At 45.9% G+C, this 18,069-nt stretch overlaps 2 protein-coding genes across 4 annotated transcripts in view; one reads left to right on the forward strand and one right to left on the reverse strand.

The window, feature by feature from the left end:
* The window catches only part of TOM1L2 (target of myb1 like 2 membrane trafficking protein), a 61,581-nt gene extending 60,963 nt beyond the window's left edge, over window positions 1–618 (reverse strand). For all 3 annotated transcript variants that reach the window (XM_087732522.1, XM_009467821.2, XM_087732520.1), the window contains exon 1: window positions 543–618. In XM_087732522.1, the coding sequence (XP_087588648.1) occupies window positions 543–594 (52 nt within the window). In that variant the 5' untranslated portion in view covers window positions 595–618. The remainder of the gene's footprint in view (window positions 1–542) is intronic.
* A 468-nt stretch (window positions 619–1,086) lies between these two features.
* Window positions 1,087–17,728, forward strand: DRC3 (dynein regulatory complex subunit 3). Its single transcript, XM_009467822.2, has 13 exons — window positions 1,087–1,110; window positions 2,560–2,733; window positions 4,148–4,264; window positions 5,793–5,959; window positions 6,673–6,819; window positions 8,008–8,127; window positions 9,043–9,155; window positions 10,455–10,629; window positions 13,395–13,526; window positions 14,820–14,890; window positions 15,636–15,759; window positions 17,192–17,323; window positions 17,489–17,728. Exons 2-13 carry the CDS (start codon window positions 2,577–2,579, stop codon window positions 17,600–17,602), a joined length of 1,569 nt encoding a protein of 522 aa, XP_009466097.2. The 5' UTR covers window positions 1,087–1,110; window positions 2,560–2,576; the 3' UTR covers window positions 17,603–17,728.
* The last annotated feature ends 341 nt before the right edge of the window (window positions 17,729–18,069 follow it).

Below are 18,069 nucleotides of genomic sequence, written 5' to 3' on the forward strand. Positions count from 1 at the left end.
TGGGAAAAATGTGGCTGAACGGCAGGGCTTCTCCATAACAAGGTGCTCACATGCAGGAGAAGGAGCTGGGGGATGCAACAACTTTCCTTCATCCATCAACCATCTTGAAGTGGAGTCGCTCCTTCCTCGTGGCAAACAGTCTGCCCGAGGCTACCGCTACACCCACGGCCCTCTGCTGCCCACAGAGTCCTCCACGACCCACACTAACCCCCAGAAACCCCAATAAGGCCTACAGCACCCACCAACCCCAAAAGCCACCCACCACCTCTAGAGCCCCCGCTAGCCCCAGAGGCCCTCCCATACCTCCAGAGCCCCCCACAACCCCAAGACCTCCACTAAGCCCCATAGCCCCCCCCCACCGGCTCCAGAGCGGCCCGCGGGCCGTCACAAACCCCCCACCCCCTCCACAGCACCTCACCGACCCCCAGAGCCCCCCGCTGCCTCCGGAGCTCCCCGCTACCTGGAGCCCCCCACCCTCTCCAGAGGCCCCGCTGGCTCTCCGGGTCCCCCCGGAGCCCTCTGCACCCCCCGGGCCGCCTTACCGAGGCTCTGCCCCACCGGGGTGCTGAACGGGTTCCCCAGCAGAAACTCCATCTTGGGATGACAACAAACAGCAGCCCGGCGACCCCCCCTCCCCCACCCCGCCCTGACTGACATCCGCGGACACCAACCGCAGCTTGCTCTGCCAAGCGTGGCCCGCCTCCTTGCATCCAATTGGGTAGTGGCTGGATACCCCGTGGAGTCATAGGTTAAGGAGCGTGCCTATCACTGTCAAGTGAGGGGCCCGCCCCCGCGGTAGTCCTGGCCCTTCCCACGCCCTCCGGTTGATGGACAGCAGGGACACGGCTATTGGCACTCTCCATTGGGCAACAGCCAAACAATTCTCCAATGCTATTGGGCAAGAGAAACGTCAATCACACAAGCCTCCTCCCGCCCCGAGGGCACGGTGCCAGCGCTGATTGGCTGACACGGATTTCTCGCGCTCTGATTAGCAGCCAGCCTTCCCACCCACTCCCTGACCATTGGCGGCTGAGCCTGTCACGTGGCCGCCCTTAGCAACGCGCCTGGGCTTCCTTAGCAGCCGGGCCGGGTACGGCCGCCGAGGCGCAGGTGGGGGCCGGGCCGGGCTGGGCCGGGTACCGGGGGCGCGGAGCGGGCCTGGGGCCGTGGGGACCTGCGGGGTGAGAGGCCTGGGGGGCCGGGATCTGGGCCTGGAGGGGTCTCGGGGGAGAGGCAGCAGCCCACCTGGGTCAGAGCCAGCCTGACAGGCAGAGTCAGGGTCCCTGTCCCGGGGCCTGCAGGGCCAGGGGGTGTCAGGGACTTGGTGCTGCTTCCCAGGCCGGGGCTCCGGCTGGCTGTGAGCAGCAGCTTCTTGTCTGGGTGGCCAACCCACTGCTCGCACTGACACCCACGTTGTTCCCACGGGATGCAGCAAGGTGCTGACCTTGCAGCACGATTAGCTCTGTGGAACCACCATGGACTAAAGAGACGATGGACGAATACAAGGAGAGTGGAAAGTCTGGCAGGTCAAGGATGAATAAACCCAGAGCCTGGGTCTGTACTGAGCACAGCCATAGAGAGGTTTGGTTTGTTAATTAAAAGCCACAATGAGGAGAGAAATCTCTAAACCCTGACATTTATCGTTCCTGTCCTCCTATGCAAAAAATCAGCAGAACTTCTTCCATAATTATAAACATCTTACGCAAATAAAAGTTTGAAGATTCAAGTCCTTTATACTGATTCATTAACTGTGCACAGTTCTAGAAAGATAAGTAGTCTCATTGCCTCCCAGGCAACATTAGGGATATTTAAATGACAAAGCCAGGACAGAAGGTTTTAACTGACAGAATTGTCTGTTTCCCAAAGCAAAGGTCTTTGTGTGCAGCACTATATGTTGACTGAACTGGACAGCCTTTACTATGGATCTGCATTAAATGCCTTCTTCAGAATATCACTGTTATTTTTCATAAATTTTCCTCCTTCCTCAAATTTGTTTTCATTTTTATTATGATGTTGGTGTTTAAAATTTATTGAACTGTTATTGTTAATTTTCCTATGCTATAAATACACTGTCTCTTACTCTATAAATCCAACCTGCCCATAATGGAAAATTTACCTTTTAAAACTAGAATAAATGGCACACAGAGCCTTGAATATGCCCTTTTCATGAAGATGGATTTCAGCAACAGGTGACTGTCATGCGACGGGCCATTGCTGTTCACAGGTGCTGCACAGGGCCTCCTTTCCTGGTCTATTTATCTGGCCAAATTCTGCCAAATTCTGGCATTCTTCATGCAGAACTCTCAAACGTGGTGTGAAGTTTGCATGTGATCATACCCAGCTGTTTTACAGTGCTTTGGCTGTAGGGCTGTGCTTACAGTTGCGTCAGTGACTTTGCGATAAAAGTCAAGTCTTTATTTGATATCAGCTGTGAGGTTTTAGATCTTCTTAATGCTCAGCCATGCTCTTAATTCCTTGGACTTGTCATGCCTGTTTAATGAATGTTGGAAATAGTGGCCAGGCAGTGATTTAATTTATTTTTCTTTTCTGTCCTTTAAGGCTGTTGCCGTCTAAAAATGAGTCAGTTATACAATAGCATTGAGCCAAATGTTATTGATGATGAAATGGTTCAGAAAGCCATTGAAGAGCAGTGTCCAGAGGACATAGGAAAGCTTGCCAAAATGGAAGGTATTAACTTTAAGGATGTGACAGAGCTACAGCTTAGTTTTAGAAGTGAGTATCAGAATATACACTTTTTTTTCTTCTTCTTTTGTTAGAGGGTAATAGAATTAAGCATGAAGTAGCTAACTGGCAGTTAAACAATCATGATTAGCTTGAGTTTGTTATGTGAAAAATAACATCTGGACTTACCTGTATTAAGTAGTTTCATTAGAGATAGCTGGGTGCTTTTGCTGATGGGTGACTTTAAAGCTGCTTAACTTTACGCTATTATTGTCACTGCTATTCTTATTTAACATTTATATTGTGGTGACACCTACAGGCCACAGGCCTATTGGGCCCTTCTGTACATGGACAAATCAAACCCTGGGCAGGCTCCGCTATTGCTGGCAATTATGTGAGAGCTCTTTGGTAGATTACAGTGATTACAGTCCAATTCGGTGGCTTCCTCCAGTCATCCATAGCATTATCGCAGCTTGCCTCTTACTGTCAAACCAGTCATAAACTTGCATTCAAAAAAATGAAAAGGAAGAACATTTGGCTCAATATTTGAGTATTTTGGGGGTATGTAATTTCATGGGCAAAAATCTGCTTTTGATTATTCATTGTGTGCTCCAGTAAAATAATGCATGTATTAGTTGAGTTCCTTAGAACAGACTCCCTTTTACCTGATCCTGCATGTATTTATTTGCAAATACAAAATACAGAACTGTGTGAATATTTTATGCATGCAATTCCTTGCTTTACTCTGCACTCACTAAACAATGATAGCAGCAGAGCAGCTAACGAAATCCTCTGGGAGGCCATTGCGGAGGAAAAGAGAATTGGGAGTGAGAATGTTCTGTATTTTCTGTCACCTTGGTCCTAATGTTTTGTTGTAGTGCCTAACGACCTGCCCTTGTGATTCTGTTTTTGGAGGAAGCTAAATGCAGGGATATTGATTAGTTCTAAACTGCAGCCTTCACACAAAGAGTAGACACCCCAACTTGCTCTCCTGTGATGAGAATCCCAGGAGCAGGAGAGTAATTTACCAAAGCAGTAGCTGGCCACCGCTAGCCTGCAAATGCGGAGAAAAGCAGAGTCTCATCCCAAACCTCCCTCATGGAGCTGGAAAGGAAAATGAAGGTCAAGGCCTCCTAGTAGTGGATTCACAAAGCCACTCCTGACTGCAGGGCTATAGTCAGCATCCCCTCAGCGACTCGTTGGCATCGCTGATGAGCAGTGTGCGCTGGTGCAGGACACTGAGGTTAACTGGGCTGTTTCATTGAAATCTCGTCCAGCCAGTGGACCTCTCAGCTCTCTAGGGCAGTCATCACACGCTGTCATAATCTGCTGAAAATCATTTTGGAGGTAAGACTGGACATGTTTTCCTTGTGCAGGTTAGCGTGTCCGCTAAACTAAAAGCTGTCTCACAAGAAAAGCAATTTTGGTTGTTTGGTTTTTTTGGTTTTTTTTCCTGTGGCTTTAGATATCCTGCAGATTGATAATCTGTGGCAGTTTGAGAATCTGACTAAACTGCAGCTGGACAACAACATCATTGAGAAGATAGAAGCTCTGGACAGTCTGGTTCACCTTGTATGGCTGGGTAAGATACAGGCATACGAGGTTGGATGCCTTCACAGGTGCAAAGTGATCTGCGATAAAGCCAGGATGTCACATTCCTTCTCGAACACAACTGATAGGAGGTCTCCCAAGGAAGGCTGTCACCTGTCTGTGTGTTTCCTCATTTGACTGTCAAATGTCAAAATGCCTGAATATCAGAGCTGCAAAGCAATCCTTCAAGTGTTTTAAAACTGGTTTTAATACATTTGGTGTGTCAGGAACAGGAAGCTGAGATTTCAAGGTTGTTTGCAGGGTTTGTACTCATATTTGGAGGTGACTTTCAGAAATATTTATGGAAACACCTCTGTGATTTAGAAGCCTGTATTCTGTTTCCCAAGCTAATGCAGGCATTTTGCAGACTAGAACCCACTATCTTTACCCCTATATGCTTAAGGGCTTGTCGTCATTGTTGTCCCAAGAAGTGCCCATCTTGCAGTCTTATGTGACTACTTAAAACTAAATACTCAGGATGCTGATAACAGCATCACACAATGGTGCAGGTTTTGATGCTGGTCAGATTGGTGAGCTTGCTGCTACAGATTCATAGCTTAGAGCATTCTCTGGGAACTGCAGCTACATTGCTGGTTGGCAATGTAAATATATCCTCAGCCGTCTCTGAAAATAGCATGCAGGGCTTTGGTTCATAAGCACATCTTGAAATGTCTAATGGGTTCTTCCGCCCAGTTGTCTGCACTGTTCTGCTGCACAGATGACTAATGCACTTGTGAATCAACAGCTGATCACTACAATGTAAGCAGAGTGTTTTGAAGCACACTCATGGGTTTCATTTGCCCAAAGGCCGCAGTGGTTCAGCAGCTGCTGCGTAAGTGTCTTAGCCGTCCAGGGGCTGGGGTGATGCAGACAGCTGGTAACCTCATCAACCATCTTTGGACTCCTGAATTGCTCGGTACTGGCCTGAGGGCAAATACTGCCCTTAATCATGACGAATGTAGGTGTTAGGATAGATGTTCTGGGAGGATAAGAGGAAATTTCAATGAGTGAAATAGCTAAAGTGAGTATATGCCTTTGCACACCTCCACTGACAACAGGGCGGTTGTGAGTGTGGGACTGGCATATGATGGTCCTATGGGAATGACCAGGACAGTGGGCATTGGTGTGGCAGGCCAGAGTCTGCAAGAAACAAGGCAGGGAGTGTCAAATTTGTCACAGAAATATCCCCCTTTTAGGGCATTTTCCCACCTCTTTTCTTATATTTTGGGTTTCCCCATAAGGTAGAAATCACTTTCAGGTTGTGTGTGTGGACTCTGCATGGAATACTGTCAACTGTTCCTCTCATTTAAGAGTTGCATGGAGAGTTGCAAGGAGATCTGAATGAATGACGATTTAATGCCGAGCCTTTCCTGTGGGACACTGAACGCCCCCAAGGAAAATACTGTACATAAACTCCTAAATCAAGAACCAGGCTAAATGCAAGGTCTGAATCAGGGCATTCTGCTAGAAATAATTTAACTTTTGCTTGTAAAACTTTTGATTTCTGAACTCTTCCTCAGACTTGTCCTTCAACAATATTGAAGTAATTGAGGGCCTGGATACCCTTGTCAAACTGCAGGACCTCAGTCTCTACAATAACAGAATATCTAAAATTGAGCACATGGACACATTGCAAGAGCTGCAGATTTTCTCCATTGGAAAGAATAACCTGACCACTCTGGAAGACGTGAGTGCTCCCTGTCTTTGCAAATGTTCCCTATCAAAGGACCAGATATTCTAAAACTGACATTTGCCACTGTGTCCGAGCCCCTCCTTAGAGGAGAAAATTATCCTTAGGATTTCACTGCCTCTGTAGACTAAGTTATGGTTTTGGTAAGCTGTCCTGGTGTTAAGTGCTGACTACGGCTATTTCTCTTTTAGATTATTGACTCATGGGGACCCAGTTCTGTTCCTGCTATCAGCGGTGGCAAAATTCCTATTGGTTCCCGTGAAAGCTAGAAAAGGAATAAGTAGCTACATATGAGAAAAGGAGGGAGCGGAGACTAGGATTTATCTGGGGTTCTTCTGAGAGCAGCTTACTGATTTAAGACCCGTGATTTGTTCCCCCCATTCACCTTCTCTCTACACCCATTGTTTATATATTCATGATGTGAAGTTAAGTATTTCCTTTCCTGAAAGCATTAGAAATAATTTAGAATCACAGAATCATAGAATCATAGAATCGTTAAGGTTGGAAAAGACCCTTAAGATCATCGAGTCCAACTGTTAACATATCACTGCCAAGTCCACCACTAAACCATGTCCTCAGATCAGTGTCGCCTGTGTTTGGCAGCAGAGCAGGATACGTATTGCAACATAATTGTAATAAAAGCAATGAATTTCAAGGTTGTATGTTTCCCCAGCACTGTGAAGTACAGCATCTCTTTCCCCTCGGCATAGGTGATCTATCTCAGGAGGTTTAAAAAGTTACGCACACTGAATCTCACAGGGAACCCTCTCTGCAACGATGAGCAGTATACACTCTTTGTTGTTGCTCATCTTCCACACCTGGTATACTTGGACTTCAAGCTCGTGAGTGACACCACGGTAAGCATTTCTGCATTCCCCGCTTGTGAAATTGGGCACCAGCATCTTACAGATCATTTGCTTTGTTGGTATGCCAGCAATATTCTAGCATTTGGGGCTAGTTTCCTGCAGAAATTAGGCTTACAGAAACACGCAGTGTTTATTCTGCCTTCACCTAACAGCTGTGAACCTGTAGGCCAAATTCTGTCAAATCTGACAGAGAGGTAGAGGTGTCAGAGGCATGATGTCTTCACAGATCTTGTGAAAATCAGCAGCTGTGTGTGGGAGAGGGGCCTGGTTAATATTGCCACAGAGAAGCTGCAGTGTGAGTGCAAGCCTTCTTAGAGATCAGAGAATCTCGGAGCAGATCAGTCTTGAGACATGGATCCAGGGGAAAGGAGGCTTGGTGGGCCTGCTGCTCACTGAGCAATTTGTTTCAGTAGCAGACTGAGGGACTATCCAGGCAAGCAGATGCCACTGAATGCACTTCCCGCTCTTGATTTCTGAGAACAGGACAGTGCATCCGCACTGGTAACCCACGGGACTGCTTTTTGATCCCAGGGCTCAGAGGAACAAGGGAGGGTTTTTTTGTTTGGGTTTTTTTTAGTAACTGAAGGACATGATTAATTGTAAATTTGCTTGGCACAGAGCAGGAGCTGTACTTGGAACATACTCTTACCATAGGACTGGAAGGGCTTTCCAGGCCATCGAGTCCAGTCCCTGCTCATGCAGACAGTACGTCATAGAATTGCATACTTAAATTTGTCAAGCTTCAGCTTCCAGCTAATTAGGTTCTTGCCCCTGCTACTACCTTGCCATCCACTCCTCCAAAGAGCCTTCTCCTCCCTCATAAATGTATTAAACTTGCCAGCTGATCAAATCAGATCTCAAATTCTAGAAGTCAAAACAGGGCCTCCTGCTAAAAAAGAAAAAACAACTCTAAAGATAAGGAAATGGGGAGCGAAAAGCTTCCTGGGACTGAATCAGCTCAGATGCATTGAATGCAGAGTTAGAGTAATGTGCCAACAAAAAATGGGATGAGGAATGGATTAGAAACTTCATAAGTAGTTTAATGAAAAGCCCACGAAGAAATGGAGATGCAGATGTCACTCGGGTGCGTGTTCTAGAAAGATCAAATGCTTCTGCCCAGATTTGTTCAGCAATGCTGGATAATCTAATAAAAATATTTTCTTTGTTTGCATTTCTCAGCGAGAAGTTGCAGTTTTCAAGTATGAAGATCTTACTGAGCCATTGGAACGTGAGGAGGCTGAGGCCCTGGCTCAGCTGGAAGAAAACCAGGCAAAGCAGAAAGAGCTGGAGTACCACAAGGTATGTTTTCTTTGGCTGGTTGTATATTGTCTCAGGAGAAAGAAGCACAACACGTTGACTTCTCTTTTACCTGCTTGAAGATTTAATGAGAGGTTAACATCGACTGTGCTGAAACTAAGGCTAGGATTAATCTCTCTGATCTCTGAATCTCATCTTTTGAATGAAAACAGGAACTGCCGTGGAATACACATGACGTGGGGGAGCATAATTCATTTGGCTGAACAATGAAACTACAGATACAGACCCTGCGAAGCTAAATAGTAAATCATACCCGAGGATCTTATCAGCCTGACATGAGATTAAGAAAATTACAGGTCTGAAGGAACTGTTAGCATTTTCATGGTGCAGTGACTTTTTTTTCTCCTTCACACTAAGTTAATGCTTTTCATTAGTTTTATGGTTAAACTCTTCAGGGCTTTCAGAGATCACTGTAGTCCTGTGAACAGACTGAAAACAAGACCAGGCAGAATGGTGCTTTCAGTATGGTCTGCCTCTGTGTTCCAGTCCCTTAGAAGATCAGACCAGCTGAAGAGCAGGAGGTGGTTAAGTGGCGGGGGGGGCACCTGCAGCTCTTCCCTCCATCCCTCCCCAAAGTCCACTGACTCCTTATCTGAAAGGCTTAATACCCTTGCAATATGTGGTTATATGTGATGATGTCTTATATAAGATTAAACAGTGTTTTCTATCCTTGGGCTAGAGAGCTCTAGCAGCAAAGCCACACGTGAACCAGGATGGTTTTCACTCCAGTTGCAGGGTGATTTCATGCCTTGGTTGGTATATCTATTGTGTTGGTATCACTGTATCTGCACCAGGGTTCCTCTGCTGGTAAAGTGCTTACAGGAGAGACACATCTTCAGGACTGGCAGCAGGTTGGCACTCTTTATTTTACTTACATTGCTCTGATTCTCTTCAAAGACAGCCTTTGTTGAGTACCTGAATGGATCATTCCTGTTTGACAGTATGTATGCAGAGGATACAGAAGCTGCCAAACTGGCTTACCTCCCTGGAGTGGGGGACCTGCTGCAGGCATATCCTTCCTGGGTTTAGAATACCTACAGCTAAAACGTAATGCCTTGAGTTAAGAAGGGGGTGCATCCACAGGGACTCTTCATCCGTTGCTTTTGTCCAGGGCTGAAAGCTACATTGATCTAAGATCTGAGACAGTCTGTGTTCAGTTTTGGAATGGTACCAAAAAAAACCCACTGCAAGACCATGAGACCACTGACAGCTTTAAGGCTTGATATCCCCTGAAATATGAGGGCTACAAACAAATGGTTTATGTTACTGGCAAGCTGGCCAACCCAGCTTGAAACATCCCATTTGTAAAACCATTCGCTTCTATCATCAACAGGTCATGAGGTTCCAGCCTTTTAAATTCTCACCGTTGTAATTACCATATTCCTTTTCCTTCACTTGAATCAAACACAATTTTGGTAGCCTTCTTTTCTGACCCTTCAAGAATCAAGGCTTTGTACTTTCTTTAAGGCTGGAATCCACTTAAAGTTTAAAATGAGCTATAAGATAAATCTCTGTCAGTCAGATTGTAAGAGCGCAGTCGCTAAAATCATGTTGAAATTGAAGTGGTAGGAGATAGGAACAGACTAATCAGAATGATATGAGTCGCATATCTCACAACCTGCCAGAGCTGGCAACATGAAGTTTTCAGGCCAGCACTTTTTTCTGCTCATTGCTCCTACACGGGGGATCAGAAAGCAGACGCTTCTTTTTCTTTTTTCTTTTCTCATTCAGATTAATAGAGCATTGTCAAGGCCAGTAACTTGACCTTCCTTAAAATTGCATTACACTGTTGGGGAAAAATGCATCACGGCTTAACTACAATAGACTCTAGAAACAATTCCATTGCCAAGATAATAACAGAAGAAAAATTGACGTTATTTTTGTGATGCTACCAAGTCAGTAGTTTATTCTGTGCTCTGGCTGTAGGCTCCAGAGCTGTATTTATTAACTACGCGGGCACTGTATTCACACTTGTGAAGACAGATAGGGATGTATGCTTCATTCCGCTGCTGTGTCAGAAAAGAGTCAGAGAAGTATATGTATTTCCTTTTTTTTTTCCTCAAGGCCTTTTTCCCCTCAAGTTGCCACAGCTTTCTCCATACCCTTAAGGTAGCAAAATTCTATGCATAAAATGTGAATGGGTGACCCAGTCCTGCCACAGACAGAATACTTGGCAGCCTGCTCCCAGCAAGAACCACAGAGTTTACATCACAGTAGCTTGTAACTCTTGCCGCTCAAATTTGCAGAGATAGAAGGAACATAGCATGTTGCTCCACTGAACAAGCGAAATGCCTTGACTCTGGTGTCACGTACAGGAAGGAGTTTGTCTCAGTTTGTGAGAACCTATTTAACTATGGTCTGAAAGAGTATGAAAAACGAGAAGCTGAAGTCTCTGATTTCTACGAAAGCCTTCATGAAGCATTAACAGCCAACCAGCAAGAAGGCAGGAAAATAATCCTAGACTTTGAAAATCGGAACAAAAGGGTAATGTTGTTATACTTTTGTTTGTTTGATACATGATTTCTCTACATCATATGCCAGCTTTTAATTTCACTGAGAACAAGGGTAACTCCATTAAAATTAGGAAAATTATGCTGGATTTACACTGCTGTAATAGGAATCGGTACTTGATCCCTAATGGCAGAATCACAGAGTGGTTGAGGTTGGCAGGGACCTCTGGAGGGCATCTAGTCCAACCTCTCTGCTCAAGCAGGTCCGCCTACAGCAGGCTGCCCGGGACCATGTCCAGACAGCCATCTCCATCTCCAAGATGGAGACTCCACAGCCTCTCTGGGCAACCCTTTCCAGTGCTCAGTCACTGGTCTTTCTTTCCATGTTTCTTACAGTATCAATCTATACCAAGAAAAACTGTTGTGTTAGCTAATATAATGTCATTAACTAACATAATGTTAAAAGTTTTTTAGTACTTTATGTAGGAAAAGAATTTGGGGATTGAAGTTTCAACCCTTTGGGCAAACCACAACTGACAAGTTAGTGTCAGCTAACACTGACAGCCTTTATCTGTACTGGAAATTCAGCACAGGACAAATTTAACATGTCATAGTTTTATCTTATTGTCCACAAAGGTAAAGGTCCTTCAAGGCTTTACTGAAAAAAAGTGGCTAAACACGGTGGGGTTTTTTCACTTTTTTTTTTTGCCATCCAGAAAAGTCACCGGTTTTTAAGAAAATGGAAATGCTTAACCTTTCTTTTAGTTTAAATATTTTTTATGAAGTTGCTTTAAAAAATATAGAGAGATTTATCAGATTTAATGCCATTCCCCTTCTCTTCAAGGCCTCCAACAGCTCTTCCTTCATTGGAAAAGGGGGAAGAAAAGGAAGGAGATTGCAGGGTATTCAGCTTGTTTTCAAGTAATTTTCTACTTCAGTTCATTTTGTCAACAACAGCTCAAAGAACTTTAACAAAAAATTAGATAAAGTTATTGTAATGTCTTTCTAGTCTTTCTAAAGTAGAAACTCTTTTTTTCATTCTGCTCGACTACAGCCACCCATTGTAGCTGCTAAGGGCATAGCTTCTAGCTGGATCCCTTTCTAACCATGTATAATAGATGGATCATTATTTTGTTTCCACAGAAAAAATAGGGGGGGGGCTAAAGCCTGGTAACACTGTCAGCTGAGCAGAGCAAGGCCGGGACAACTGACACCAGGCAGAGTCACGAGCGCTGGCTCCCTTTGAAAACCAGGTCACTTTTATTTAGGTGCCTTGTCACCCGCTGGCAGCCTGCTGAGTCACGCTGCGCCCAGGTCCTTGAACCTTGCTGACTCATGCTGGCAAACGGACTCCGTCAGCTCTAGTCGGGACACGAGTTTGCGGCCTTATCAGAAGGCAACATATAAAGACTGAGATTCGGATTCAGTTAACTTGCATTGAATTCCCAATATATCTTCCATTTAAAAAAAAACCACAAACCCCCACAAAAACAAACAAACAAACAAACAAAACAAACAACAAAAAAAAAACCAAAATCAAACCCAAAGAAACATGGGTGAGACCAGATTTTGGCCCTTCGTCTTTGTCTGATGACCTGCAGACTCAGCTATTGATTGAGCTGCAAGAACAGGACACTACAGCCAGTGTGACAGTTTTCATATAAATACTGGAGGAGTTGGTGTCAAAACCGAACACTGTATTTTAACAGCATTTCCCCATTTAAAATTGCCAGAGGAGTTCAAAAGGTGCAGAGGTCCCAGCAGACCGAAATCTCTAAGCCATTCTTAGGGGCTGTTTGTCTCGCTGTAATCCTTTCATGTAAGCTTGGGTAACCTGTAAAATAACTCTGCTCTCTCAAGTTGGTTAAGGAGCGAAGAAGCATTAAAGGCCTTGAACTTTGAAGTTATTGCTCCCAGAGGTGCGGCTTGAATGGCTGGGGAGCTTTTTGAGTCTCCTAACTTGTTTACATTAGAAAAGAAGATACCTTGCTCTCCCCTTCCCCCCTTTTAACACTGCAAAGTTTGGGTAATCATCTAGTCCATTTTCAGACACAAGCCTTGGCAATGATTTTTGTCAGAATTCTCTATTGTAGCCTGTTCCATTCCCTCTCCAGAGGAGTGGATTAGACATCTTAAAACAGGTATTTCTTTTTCCTCCTATTAACATTTGATTGTTAACTTATTTTGAACAGGCTTGAAAATAATACATTGCTCAGCACAAGAGGATTTTTTTTGATCCAAGAAATCATAAATCTTGTCTGATACAAAACTGACGTCAATATTTAATTCTGAAAGGCAATAAATCCTTGTTGTAAGAGGAAGGCAGGCAATGATAGGTATTCCATATTCAGAATACTAAATCCTGACCCTACGGAAGTCAATCAAGATTCTCCTTGACATGAAGGGGATCAGGATTTAGACCTGCATTTCTTTCTATGAAGTAATTGTTAATCTCTTCTTCATGGCCAGCAATGTCAAGAATCTAACTTTATTTTTTTTACTGGAAATGTGTCAGAAGGGGAACCAAAGTTAGAAGCGTAGAAGGGGCAAAGTCTTCTGCTGACTGGAGGATGAGGAAGCGTTTTCACCGATTTCACTGCATTGCCCCTGGATCGTTAGCGCAGTAGCATACCTCAGCACTGTTGACTACCCAGTATGTAAATCTGGAGGCTTCCTGAATCATCACATTTCATTTCAGCTAATCAGCAGCAGGAACTTTTCTCACATATGTAACAAGTTAATTAAATTGCAATGGAGTGCTGAACACAAACTATAAGTAATTTATGTATCTCTGTTTAGAGGCTGGATGAGATTCATAATGCCAGTAGTTATGATATTGCTGAATCTAAACGAGCAGAGTACAAGGAGGACATACTTCAGCTCTCAGAAGCGCTCATGACCTTGGAAATGCTGATAGCTGACCAGCTGGAGGTAAGGGTCAAGCACATACTTGTGAGACTTCACATCCAGAATGTGGGGGGGGTCATTTTTCTGTTGCTGCACCCCTCTGTTTAGTAGCCCATTGCACAAAGAGCGGGGCATAGGTCTTCCAGTCAGGCTAATGTTTTGTCTCCATCTTATTCTTTCTCTGCTCAGAGTTGATCTGTGTGAGATCAGGCCCTGGACATTGATCCATTGCAACAGATTACTGTTTCTCAGAGCAGAGCACAGTATGTCCTTCACATCTATCCAAGCTGGTTTCCTAGACTTTAGAGAAAGGGACTTGAGGTCATTCAGTCATTTTATAGGTCTGCGTACAGAAGTTGCTGCATAGCATGGGGTGTGCATTTGGGATTCTAGAGGTGTAATTCTTTGAAGCTGATCTTTGCTATGAATAAGATTACACACATTCCTGCTCAGCTTACTGCGTTTGCTTGCGTAATAGCTGCCTTTTTTCTCCCCAGACTTTTCCTCAAAAACTAGGGCAGGGCCACTAATGTGCATCTTCATTTAAAAAAAAAAAAAGTAATCTGTTTAAAAATCAGGAGGAAGGAGCTATGGCCTGTGTGCAAGCAGATGCAGCAGTTTACTTTTGTGAATGTGCATGACAGAAAACAGCAGCTCAAAATGGATTCCTCACTGCATCAGGATTGTGCCTTTTAGTGTTTTCTGAATTGGTCCTCATGTATCTGCAGTCACTGATGGAATGAGCAGAAACATTCCTCCCTGCATGCCCTTCTGGATCTGTAGGATTCGGGTGGCTGTATTTGAACTGTTGTATCAAGACATTAAGTGCAACGCTTCACAGCTTCCCCATCAGCTGTTTTTGAGAGAGGTAACAGGCAGCAGCAATTTCAGTTTCTGGGGACTAAAACAAAAGCTGCAGTAAGCCCAGGCATTGGTTATGCTTCCGACAAGAGCCTCTTCATACATACAAGGAGACTGCAGCATGGCAGTATACAGGAATACAGCACTCTCCGTGCATTACTTAGGTGAGGGTGAAAAAGGACCAGCTGGCTTGCTCCAGACACCGGGTAAAGGTATCATTCGGTCAGCTTCCCTCCAATAAACTGATTCTGATTTTCTGTCCCTGAATTAGGAAAAAAGATCTTGCAGCACTTTCAAAACACTTTAAATGCTTGAGGCAGTGCAGTTTCTGACTGTGCTAATAACAGCAGTGAGTCCAAATTGTAATCAGTTGTAGATTCTTTCTAGGCTCCCTGACTCCCTTTCATGTTTATGCAAGTTTTCGCTGTAATATTTCCTCTTTCTCCCTCTGTTAAGGATCCAATAAAGGATTTTAAAGAAAATATTGCTGTCATAGCATCAACATTCATTGAAAATGTTAAAGGGATATATCCTTTTGACAGTGCGTTGGCCTGGACCTCCCAGTGACGTACGTATATCTCACTTCTAAATCCAGAAATGAGCCATCAGTATAGAATTTGATTTTTTTTTTAAAGCAACAGAAAAGGTCTTTTCCCAGCATTGCAGGAATGGTCATTTAAGGTGCCCAGCTTCTTTCTGTGGAGACTCTGGACAGCATAAAAGGTTCTCCTGTGCTGAAGGTCTACAGGATCTATGCAGCTTTCTCCTGTTGGGAATCTTCCTTTCTTCTCCACACAGCCATGGCAAAACCCTGGGAAGAGCTGGTTAGACTGTTTTCTATGTACATTCTTGCCATAGCAGCCAATGAAATACCGACAATTCTTTAAATGGCCTTCATTTTTGTGTTGTTGATGTCTTCTGGAACAAAGTGAGATGAGAATACTGAAGTGCTTCAGTGACAGGTTACACTACTTTATATAAAGCTGTTGGCCTGGTGCAAATAATTGCACCGTATTTAGAGGCCTCCCTCAATTTCCTTTGCAAACCTAGGCCCACTCTCAGCTCTGCGTAATATATGGCAGCGAGGATGAGACCCAATGTGTGATTAAGAGCAGAAAGTGTATATCCTGACATCACAGCAGCTTCTGGCAGCAGCCAGGCTCTTTCCTGCAGAGGCCCACTGTGCGGATGCTCAGTTTCTAGTTACAGGAGGTCATTTAATCTCTACAGGTGAGTCGTGTGGTCAGCTTTTTCCTTAACCATCTTCTGTACGATGACCCAGTGCCGGGATCTGGAAAACCATTACCATGAAAAGCTGCTAGAGATCTGCATCACCACACTGGAGAAATCAGTCAAGAATGAGCTTGACGAGGATTTGCCAGCTGATGTTCGAATGGTGAGGGCACCAAAAAAATTCATCTCTGCTAGGGAGTTGGCACGAAGAGGACACAGCCTTTTCTCAGAAGGGACAGGGTTTCCAGGAGGCTCGATACAGCTGAAGCCATGGCTAAACCAGAGCATAACCTCCTCCTAAGAGGCCCCAGCCGCTTGGCTGGACATCTCTGCTGACCAGGACAGAGGATAGCTGCACTGCAGGTTTCCCTGGGCGCTGCCAGAGCTGGTGGCAGCGGCCCAGGAGAGGTCCTGAGGAAATCTCTCTCCTGCCTCCAGCACAACTCACTTCTCTGGCTGATTTCCAGACAGCCCCAACCCAGCAGGCGCTTAGGCACTCGCAGCTGGTTTTGTTCAGATTCTCCCTGCTCCCCCAGGAGAATCCGAACACCGCTCTGACTTCCTTGCACCGGGGCTCTGTTTGCCTCAGTGATTTCAAAAGCCCTCCCTAGAGCTCCCCAGCCCATGAGCTGATCTGGAGGCAGGACATGACATTTCAAACGGAGCCTTCCACGGTGCCCTCAGTCTTGCTGTGATACCAAAGATCCCAGGAGCCTTTCAGAAAGCACAAAGATCGTTGCAGTGCTTGTCAGCAACACCGCTGACCTTTTTGCCTCCGTTATTCCTTCATTTAGTGGCTAAATGACTCGAGTTTTGCATTTGCTATGGTTTTGCTCTGTCCAGATTATCCCAGCCCCCCCATTACTCCAGGTAATCAAGAGCTGACAGACACAAAACAGACCCCTCAGCCCCGCCGGGGGAGCTCCCTGCTTTATGGCCTGTGCAGATGGCTGCAGTTACGCACCGTTGCTGTGCACCCATTTTGCCTCGCTGCCATCCATTTCCATGGAGAAGCAATCTTCATTTGTTCAACAGCTGCACTTGGCTGCAGGAGGAGAGTCATTATGGTTTAGCAAAGCCACCCTCTATTTAGAGCCACAGGGGAAGTCACTGCTTCGATTAGAAGCTGGGACTCTCCAAAAATGAAGATTTACAGCCAGTGCCACTAGTGCAAGAGACCCTTCCAAGCGCGATTTTCCACTTCCCGCACCTGCTGGGCCAGGCGTGCTGGAGCATATGCAGCCTTGCTTCAACACCAGCTGCCCGCGGGGGCCTGCCATGTGCCGCAAGGCAGCCCTGCCTGCAGCAGAGCGCTCAGCAGCAGGCATGTGCTCTCCGCTCCGGCAGGTGAGGCTGAGGGTGCTGCCTCAGTTTCCCCACCCATACTAGGGATAAAACTCCATTACACCGTACCGAGGGGCGGACACATCCTCGCGAAGGGTAAAGCACTGGATTCATCCTGATGACTAGGGCTTTGTCAGTCAGAGGGCTGATCTTCTCCTGAGCACTGCAGTTACTGTGCCGCTAGTTCTGAGCTCCGCTGCTTTCGCTGCGCGCCCGCCCCCCTCCTCTCATCCGGTCACGTTACCTCCTAGCTTCTTGTGGACAAAAACACCATTGTCAACGCAGCCAACGCGTCCCATCGCATCCGCCTGCTGAAGATTGATAAGCGAGAGAGCGACATCCTCAGCAACACCTACCGCTGGCAGGTCTCTGTGACAGAGAAGGTAAGAGACCCTTGTGCTCAGGGGGATGGGGCACAGACAGGTCTGGGCCAAGCGGTGGGGACACTGCTAGGAAAGATGCTCCCTAACCTTTGCTGGAGCCCTCAGTGCTACAGCAAGGGACCCTGACGAGCCTGCGGATTCACTGCTTGGTTTCAATCTGTTCAGGCTTTCCAAAACGAGTTCGACAGAAACCGAGATCGTGTCAAAGAGATCGTTCAGTACATTGACGATCTCCAGGAGGAGCTGGATAACATAGAGATCCTGGAGCCGACGGAGTAGGTCTGCCACGGGCTGGGCAGCCGCCTTAGCTGGGGGCACACAGGACAGCCCCACGTGGCAGCACACCCCGCAGGGATGGCTGCCTCTCTATGCCCAAGCTGCCTGGGACATTTCAGGCCAAAGGCATATTTCTTCCATCCCACCATAAACTGCAAATAAAAGATACTTATTGACTCTGGAAAAGCATATGAAGCTCTGTCTCTTCCATCATGTCGGCATGAAGCCCGTGCAGACAGAGCTTAGGCCTGGTCACAAGGGGTTATGGATCAGCTGTGAGCTGATTGAACCAAATCATCGTAGCATATCATGCCTGAAAGCTTTAGTACCTGCAAGCACAGTGGCAGGAACCTGTGAGCCACAGGCACGCAGCAGCAGCCTGGGAGAGAAGCGCTCTCCATCAAACCACCCCCAAGATAACAGCAGGTTTCCAGCTCAGCAAGCACAAGGCTGGTGGGGGCTCTCTGTGC

Source organism: Nipponia nippon, unplaced genomic scaffold (assembly GCF_047370975.1).
Source record: "Nipponia nippon isolate SJK-2023a ecotype South Korea unplaced genomic scaffold, ASM4737097v1 scaffold_5, whole genome shotgun sequence".
NCBI classification, from domain to species: Eukaryota; Metazoa; Chordata; class Aves; order Pelecaniformes; family Threskiornithidae; genus Nipponia; species Nipponia nippon.